Source organism: Prosopis cineraria, unplaced genomic scaffold (genome assembly GCF_029017545.1).
Source record: "Prosopis cineraria cultivar Desert tree isolate PC_DT_omini unplaced genomic scaffold, ASM2901754v1 PC7, whole genome shotgun sequence".
Taxonomy (NCBI): domain Eukaryota; kingdom Viridiplantae; phylum Streptophyta; class Magnoliopsida; order Fabales; family Fabaceae; genus Prosopis; species Prosopis cineraria.
Window position 1 is genome coordinate 4860556 of NW_026555338.1, and position 9764 is coordinate 4870319.

At 36.0% G+C, this 9764-nt stretch overlaps 1 protein-coding gene across 1 annotated transcript in view; it reads left to right on the forward strand.

Annotated features, from left to right (window-relative positions):
* The window catches only part of LOC129315410 (TATA-binding protein-associated factor BTAF1), a 58031-nt gene extending 49012 nt beyond the window's left edge, over positions 1-9019 (forward strand). The window contains 11 exon segments of the mRNA XM_054959069.1: positions 1218-1756; positions 2234-2726; positions 2823-2891; positions 6408-6512; positions 6592-6819; positions 6954-7217; positions 7295-7344; positions 7573-7682; positions 7789-7871; positions 8086-8298; positions 8489-9019. Of these exon segments, the coding sequence (XP_054815044.1) occupies positions 1218-1756; positions 2234-2726; positions 2823-2891; positions 6408-6512; positions 6592-6819; positions 6954-7217; positions 7295-7344; positions 7573-7682; positions 7789-7871; positions 8086-8298; positions 8489-8656 (2322 nt within the window). The 3' untranslated portion in view covers positions 8657-9019.
* Positions 9020-9764: the final 745 nt, after the last annotated feature.

A 9764-nucleotide genomic window follows, 5' to 3' on the forward strand; every position in this document is an offset into this window, starting at 1 on the left:
TGTTTTTGAATTTGGAAAACAGAAGTGATTAATCTTGATTATTATCAGAAGTCATCTCCCATTTCACCGGAAGAAATCATCTCCCTGAACTCGTAGGATCTTCCACAATTTGTGAAACTGAAAAAAATAAGAAGTGATTGGTCCAACCTTTCACTTGATGGGATTGAATCCTTCATTCAAGATAATATGGGGAAATTTTGTTTTGACAAAAATAATTCTTCTCTGATTTGCTTTATCAAGAGCGAAATTTATTCTGAGCTTATTATCCAGAGCTAGAGCAGTAATGTCTTTTAAACAACGTAGCTAAAAATGAATGCTCTCTTTAGCATGTACGGATACATCTATCACCAGGGAGCTACACACAAGCACAAAACAACAAAGCTCCCGTCAACCAAAAGAAAAGCAATCAGTGCTTCGTGTGGGTTGGGATTTGGCATAAAGTTGAGTCCGTGCTCTTGCTTCTAAGTAGTTAAGATGTAAAACAGCAGAAAGAAAAAAGAACCAAATAGTAAATAGAGTACATGGAATCAACACTACGTGTTAACACAACCCTTGTTGAAGCCGGCAGTGAGCCATTTAAAAACCCTTGGCCATCATTGTTCACTGATATAATTAACTGAGTCTAGGGGTGCTGAAAATCTCTGCTTGGCCGGAGCAGTATTAAAGGATATATTGATGCTTATAGGATTGGTAGACTTAGGGGTGTTCGCAGGCTTGGCTTAGCTGGGCTTAAGTTAGCTTGACAAATTGCTAAGAAATTTATAAAGAGGTGAGAATAATTTGAGATGTTGATCAAAAGTTTATTTTACTCAAGCATTAAACTTCATTTTTACATGAATAATTTTTGTACAAATTTTTCCTGTTCTGGAATGTCTCCATATTCGATGACAAACCAAAAATTCATGGTAGATCACTTTTATTTTATTTGAGTTTCTCTATCATCATTTAGTCTTGTCTATATAATACAATTTTGACTACTGTACTTAACTTCATTTTCTCTTTAATGTATTGATCCTTTTTTATTAAAAAAAAAAATCTATATAATACAATTAAATCTAGTGTTGATTTATTGTTGGGTTATCTTCATTTTTATCTAACTCTGTTGGTTGTGCATGTGTTCTTGATGTTAGTGGTCTTTTAATAGTTTCTATATTCTCTTAAAGCCTTTACTATATTCATTTGAACTAGTGCCTAATGCGTGACAGTGTTTGTTTTAGGTGGTACGCTCTATTTCTTCCCTCCTGCATGAAGATTTGAAGCCTAAATTGTTGACACTTCTCCCTTGCATTTTCAAATGTGTTAAGCACCCTCATGTTGCAGTTAGATTAGCTGCTTCACGCTGTATTACTTCAATGGCCAGGTCAATGACTTTAAAAGTTATGGCAGCTGTTGTTGAAAATGCTGTCCCTATGTTGGCAGATGCTTCATCAGTTCATGCTCGGCAAGGAGCTGGCATGCTGATTAGTTTTCTTGTTCAGGGGCTTGGTGTTGAGCTGGTCCCTTATGCTCCTCTGTTAGTAGTTCCACTTCTTAGGTGTATGAGTGACTGTGATCAGTCCGTCAGACAGAGTGTTACACATAGTTTTGCCACTCTTGTACCTTTACTTCCTCTAGCACGGGGCCTTCCTCCACCTCTTGGTTTGGGGAAGGGTTTATCAAGAAACACAGAAGATGTAAAATTTCTGGAACAACTACTTGACAATTCTCATATTGAAGATTATCAGTTGTGCACTGAATTGAAAGTAACATTGAGAAGGTAAGTTACAATATTTTCCTCTTTTTCCTTCTGAAGGTGCTCTTCAGAAACTGTTTTAAAATCCAAGTTTAAATACTCCACCTTTGCCCAATTTGTCCTGGGTTAATTGGTTCCCCTCCCCCCTTTTTTGTTTTGCTTTTTTTTTTTCCTGGGTACCAGGTTATCATAGATAGGTGATACTGAGGTTTTTTTTTTAATTTAAATTGTTATTTTGTTAGAATTGTTTCAATTCCTTTGGCTTTTTCCTAGTGACTTGATCTATCACAAAGAATTTCATCTTTATAAATATTTATTCATGTTTTTCACATTTTTATGATGTTTCTATTGCAAGACTCTGCATCATTAAGTGATGATTTCAATTTTTATCCGACCCTTTTATACAGTCATCTCTTAATAATTACTATTTTATACGAAATGGGAAAACTGAAGTTTATTAATGGCTTTTAATATGTAATATTACTGTTATTTTGCTTCCAGGTATCAGCAGGAAGGTATAAATTGGTTGGCTTTCTTGAAACGTTTCAAGCTTCATGGAATTTTATGTGATGACATGGGGCTTGGTAAAACTCTTCAAGCATCAGCAATTGTGGCATCTGAAATAGCTGAGCATCGAAGTCTGAATGAGAATGAGGAACTTCTGCCATCGTTAATCATTTGCCCATCAACACTGGTTGCACATTGGGCTTTTGAGATAGAGAAATATATTGATGTTTCTGTTGTATCTACTCTTCAATATGTTGGCTCTGCTCAAGAGCGGATGTGTATTAGAGATAATTTTTGTAAGCATAATGTCATTATAACATCATATGATGTTGTCCGAAAAGATATTGAATATTTGGGTCAGCTGCAATGGAATTACTGCATTTTAGATGAAGGACATATAATCAAGAATGCTAAGTCTAAAGTAACTCTAGCTGTAAAGCAGTTGAAAGCCCAACACCGCTTGATATTGAGTGGAACGCCAATACAGGTTGGTGACTGGTTTGTGTGCTCTTTAAAAGTAAAACTATAATAGCTGATCAGATTAATGGAATTAATCAAACAAATGGATTGCTTTTTCTTGCAGAATAACATCATGGACTTGTGGTCCCTTTTTGATTTTCTAATGCCAGGATTTCTTGGTACAGAGAGACAGGTAAAATTTGATGCCCTTTTTTATAATTGATTTTTATACATTACTAGAACTAGGATGTATGTGCATTCATGTTCAGGATTTGTTATGGCTATGGTATTTTGTTTTGGTATGCATTGGTCTCGTGGCTTGGAAGGAGTATATCTTCTATTTTTGTACATGGTGATGTTGCATTTGTGTAGATTGAATCAATTTTCCTGCATGAACTCAAGTCCATGATTACTTCTGAAAATGAGAGAATAAAGTGGCCAAGCCTCATTTCAACACTCCCTCTCAAGCTTGCAAATAGATATTATTCATTCCTGAAGAAAGTCCACTGAGGTTTAAGTTGAACACAGTTAGAGTAATTCTATCTCGTGGTCTCTTGTTTAAAAAATAAAACAAGCAAAATGTCTAGATCTTTACAAATGCAGACTAGTTAGGAGATCAAGAAGACAGAAAATCTACATCTAATTACTTCACATTTGTTGGGGGTAATTTGGTTTCTTGGAAAAACAAGAAACAAAGTTTAATTGCAAGCAGTGCTGGAGCAGAATTTAGAGTAGTTGCTCTTGAAATTTGTGAAGGTGTTTGGCTCAAACGGGTGTTACAAGAGTTGAAGAAGAAGAATGTGAATCTACCAATTACACTTTATTCTGATAGCATTGCTTCCATTAACATCTATCACAATCTTGTTCAACATGATAGGACTAAGTACGTTGAGATTGGTAGACACTTTATGGGAGAAAAGATAGATGACTAGATAATCAATCTGACTTGTGTCCCTACTAGAGTGTAAACTACAGAAATTCTCACCAAAGGACCGGCTAAGGACAAGTTTGAATGCTTTGTTGGCAAGTTGGGCATGATTAACATATATGATCCAACATGAGGGGGAGTGTGGAAATATTATATGTAATGATTTGTATTTAGGATAGGATCTGCTAGGATATTATTATTTATTCCTTGTGTCTCATTTATTTCTTCATATCCCTTTTTTCTAGGCTTAGATTATGTTGACTCAGTGTATATATCTGCCCTTGTGATTCAATGAATATTGTGGAAATATGATAATAATTAGGGTTACAGGGTAAATTTTCGTTGAAAGTTTTCCACTAGGTGCAATTGATATCTTTAACTTTTGATTGGCACAATATTACCCTAGAAACTTTAAGAATGGAGTAATGTCACCCTATAGTAATGTTTGACCAGCGTTGATCATTAGTTGAAAACTTATTACCAAGGATAAAGAATAAGTTTGCCCTTGAAGTTTGTCTAAAGTAACAATTGGTATCCCAAACTCTTAATTGGTCCATTGCTTTTGGCTAACAACTTTCAAATCAGAAAAAGGATCTAGCAATCTGTTAACCAAATATCAGAAGTATCTAACAACCTGTTATATAGAACCCAAGCAAATCTATGTTGCCCACATGCAGGTCTGAACAAGTCTATATTTGCTCTTGATTAGGCCTGCTCAAGGGCAAGTTTGGACTTTGCTGAAGAGAGTCTGTTGAGGATTTTGATAGAGTTGGTTATGTACCCAAGTAACCTGGGGTAAAGCCTCCTGTCAAAATTTGGAAATATGAACCATTTTTTAAACATTGTTAATGGTTAGTTTTTTCTTTTGATTTGAACATTGATAATCCGAAAACATTTCATTAATTAAAATTTTAGGATACCATTTGCTCCTTTTGAGAATTTCTGTGGCAAAATTGCTTCTTAACCATAGTTAAAATTTTTCAATTAATGGTCAACACTAGTCAAATGTTACTACAGGGCAACACTATACCATTTTTGAAACTTTGGGGTTAATATAGTACCGATCAAAAGTTAAGCCAATTGTACCTGGCAAAAAACTTCTAGGGAAAATTTATCCTTTATTTATTGTTAGGGAAAATTGATTTATAGCAGAAATATGATCGTAATTATTTGTGGACATTTTCACAAATATACAACAATATTTGTCGTGATTCCTCTATACATAATGACTATTAATGTTGTTTAGGCATTATACTAGAATCTCTAAACCTTAATCGCTTTTGGCTTGGCCTCTTGGGCCCATGTTGGTTGCCCCATTCCAACAAGATCCAATTCCTGATATATCAGAAATCTCTAACCAATGCATGGTGACATCACAATTGCCTTGCTTCAATTCCCGTATTTTGATTTTAATCTCAAACAGCAGTGCTAAGTCTTTTCCATCAGAGTAAATCACTTGCAGCTTTCTAAATCTCATGAGCAGTTTGGGGGGAACATAAAGCCTTGTTTGATCTGTTGTAGCATCCCATTGATCCACCATGAAGAGACAAGCGAATTGTCAGTGTGCCACTATTGTTGTGCTGAGGCATTGGTTTTGTCTGGTATCTTCATTGCTCAAGTGATAAATCCCATTTTTCCCCAACTGTCAACTGTCAACTTCAGTACCTGAGCCTGTTGACGATAATTTGTGCTATTGAGTTTATCTTACATGATAAGTATGGAAGACCCTTTGAAGCCAGTAATCAACCCAACGGGACTACTAGCTTGACACGGGTCACTTGAGATTCTCTCGCTGTCAATATGGTTGCACCTTACTGTTAGAATTTTCAGAAGTGGCCTACATTGATACCATGTAGATTTGTAGTCGTCGCAATTCTTATTTCACACTGGAATATACAAACCAATATATATCAGTAAAGGGACTCAAATCCCACAGAATTAGGAAGAGAATGAGAGAAAATAAAAGCTATGTTACAGAATCTACCTTCCGGATATCTCTTTCCTATCCATAGAAAGTATACTAAAAATATATTCCTAACATTTATACTTTGAGAGATTTGGTCTAGCCACAACTACCATCAAACATGAAACTTATATTGTACAGCTATATACAAGACCTTGGAGCACTGTTCCTAAACTCATAACTTAGCACATAGAAACATAGTTTCACAATCTCGGATGAACTGCTGGTTGACTCGCATTAGAGAAAAACCAGCACTCACTTACTCTTGTGTTGCTTGCAAATGGATGGCCAACGGACATTGGCTTGTTGAGTGTTACCTGTCAATCCCTTTGCCAAAATTGATTATGTGATTTCTTGATGGAGGCTATTGTTTCTGGTTGTAGCTTTCCCTGTTTCTATATGATTGATCTTTTTTGCATGCCTTATATCATCTTTAGCTTTCTCATCTTTTTTAACTTTTGGCCTGTGAACATTAGTAATTTTGTATCATAAAGGTTTTTGCATTTTTAAAGTGGTACTGAACAAGCATAAATGTGGCACTGTCATATGTTGTCTTCTGCTTCTTCTTGGATTTGTTATTTTAATGTTTGTGGATTTATTTTTCTTTTTGATAGTAAATTACTGAGACCTCTTTTGTGCTTTGTGAAATTATACAAAACAGTTATTCAGTGTGTACTTAGAGGGGGGATAAGGAATAAGACTTTTGCTTGCTTCATTATTAGCTTCAAGTAAATCAATCTCAGGATTATTAGTCTCATCTTCTTACTTCCATTGATGACTCGTTTTAAATCATGTCTGTTTTATGTAACTCTTCACAGTTCCATGCCACTTATGGAAAGCCGCTCCTAGCTGCAAGAGATCCCAAGTGCTCTTCTAGGGATGCTGAAGCAGGAGTTCTTGCTATGGAGGCATTGCATAAGCAGGTAAGTAAATTTTTCTCTTAACCACACTGTCAAAATTTACATTTAGTTTCTTTTAATTGTATGTATTTTTATCCACTAGGTCATGCCTTTCCTTCTCCGTAGAACAAAGGAAGAAGTCTTGTCTGATCTGCCAGAAAAAATAATTCAAGACAGATACTGTGATTTAAGTCCTGTACAGCTTAAACTCTATGAACAGTTTTCTGGTTCTCGTGTCAAACGAGAAATCTCATCTATAGTAGCAATGAATGAATCAGCTGCGACAGAAGGAAGCAGCAGATCACCTAAAGCATCTTCACATGTTTTCCAGGCAATTTGGTTTTTCTATCTCATGTTATTAGCTTAGCAACATTATAATATATATATGTATATGGATATGTATGTGTATGTGTGTGTATGTGTATGTGTGTATGGGTGTGTCTGATAATCTATTCCACATTTCAGGCACTTCAATACTTGCTAAAGTTGTGCAGTCATCCTTTACTTGTCGTTAGTGAAAAGGTTCCTGATCAACTCTCTACCATCCTCTCAGAATTGTTGCCTGCTGGCTCTGAAATCATTTCAGAACTCCACAAACTACATCACTCCCCAAAATTGGTAGCTCTCCAAGAGATCTTGGAAGAATGTGGAGTAGGAGTTGATGGTTCAGGTTCTGAGAGTGCTGTTAGCATTGGGCAGCACAGGGTCTTGATATTTGCTCAACATAAGGTGATGCTTGCCCTTGAGGACTAATTTGTTTCTGAAGTTATATACATCATGGCTGATTTTTTCATTTTGATGTGCAGGCTTTTCTGGATATTATTGAAAGAGATTTATTCGAGACATATATGAAGAAGTTAGTTCCTAGTCATAATCATCCAGTTAATATATAGTTGTTTAGTTTCTTGTGTTTCTTCCATCTTGTTGAAACAAACTGTTCTATATGTTTTTGGGTATAAATTTGAAGCTGTTTTCTGTTACTACACGAATTTCTTATGCTTATGATTTTGACTTGTTCTCCTAATTATTTGCTTGTGATATATATAATTGATGTCAATATAATTTTCATTTTTACACGTTAAAGTGTCACATATTTGCGACTGGATGGATCTGTAGAGCCAGAGAAGCGTTTTGAAATTGTCAAGACATTCAATTCAGACCCTACCATTGATGTCTTATTGCTTACAACACATGGTAAAAATTGCACTTCCTAATTGGTTTTAGCTACATGGTTCTTTTTTTTTTTTTTCCTTCAAATTACAAATTTATTTTCTGAGATATATATTATATCCCTCTGCAGTGGGTGGGCTTGGTTTGAACCTGACATCTGCGGATACCCTTGTTTTTGTGGAGCATGACTGGAATCCAATGCGAGATCATCAGGTAACTGCAATTTCTTGTATTTTATTTGCGGTTTATGGTGACAGGATCAAAGACAAGCCCAAAAGCTTAAGTTCTGGTTGTTCGAAGTAGTTTAGTTGTCACCCCTGCTGTACGTGCACAAATAGCTGTCTGTCATTGTCTTAATTGCTGAAGGCGAATGAAATGTGCAAGAGCTTTTTCTGTAAACACATATCTCATGTTATTCACCTTGCAGGCTATGGACAGAGCACACCGTTTAGGTCAGAAAAAAGTTGTCAATGTCCACCGTCTAATAATGCGTGGTACTTTGGAAGAGAAAGTCATGAGCCTGCAAAGATTCAAAGTTTCAGTGGCTAATGCTGTCATTAATGCTGAAAATGCTAGTATGAAAACAATGAATACAGATCAGTTACTTGATTTGTTCGCATCGGCAGAAACCTTCAAGAAGGTATAAATATTGTATATTTCGGATAGCTTGAATATGACAGTCCACCAGCTGAGCTTGTACTATGTCAAATTGTTCATGCTGTGTTTTTCCTGGAAATCTTCAATTTTTAAAGAAGGATTGTCCAAGTTGTTTGAATGATAGACACCCACAAACTCACTCTTATTATCCATTGTTCATTTTTGTTGTGTAGGGAGCTCCTGCTGTGAACCGATTAAATAACACGGATGGAGATGCTAAATCCGCGGGCAGTGGGAAGGGGTTGAAAGCAATACTTGGAGGTTTGGAAGAGCTTTGGGACCATTCGCAATATACAGAAGAGTACGATCTGACTCAATTTTTGTCAAAGCTTAATGGCTGAAATTCTACATTCAGTTGAGGGTGTACATAGGCTAAATCACAAATTTTGACCACCTTTTAACATGCCAATTTTTTTACCATGACCTTCACCAAGTTTCAGTCGTCACTTCGTGAAGCCAGTGTAAATGTACACGCGCAAGTGGAACAGTTTCTGTATTTTACTGGAGGTTGAGTCGAGAGTGTGGGTTCTGTGACTGGTGAAATCCCTTGGGAATGAATGTAAAATACACAAGTGATGGCCTTGGGAGGGGAAGGGGATGAGTATTTTATTTGTTTTGTATATATAAATGCCTCAGACGCACTCAACTTACAACATTCTTTTAAAGGTACTAATACCAAAATGCAAATTACTTCTTTGCTGTTTGATGATTCCATATTTGACTGCAGCTACCCTTTATTAATCGGAACATCATCCCGATAAAGATATAAAGATATTTAATGACCATGTGCAGTACCCAATGGCCTTTTATGATCATTCACATCTTATCTTTTCTTATATGATTACACCTTTTTAACATATCCCAAATGATCATTGCATGTGGAAATCTGCTGAGGGAAAAGAACGTCGCAGCTCATGAAATATTATTATGTGCGTTGGATAGATCCTTCACTTCAAATTATGTAGCCAACACCTCCTTTAGACTTCTATCTTATTTATATCCTTTGTGATGGATAATATCATCTACATAGACAATTAAAGTAACTGTATATTCAGCTCTATGGTTGATGAATAGTGTGTGATTTGATTGACGTTGAGTGTAGCTACTCTTTACCCATTCAAGCCATGCTAATGGTGTTTGTTTAAAGCTATACATGGACTTCCTAAGCCTGCACGCTATATCTTTACTTCCATCATTTTTTAATCCAATGGGAATTTCCATATAAACTTCTACGTTGCCATTTATGAAAGCATTCTTCGCATCTAGTTGGTGCAGATGCCACTTGAGATTTTTAATTAGAGAGTCCATGCTGATGATTTCGGCTACTTGAGCTAAGGTCTCCTGATAGTTAATCTCATGTTTGTGCGAACTCTCTTGCCACAAGTCTGGCCTTATGCTTGTTTAGGCTGCCATCAGAGTTGTTTTTATTTGTAAGAACTCATCTATAGC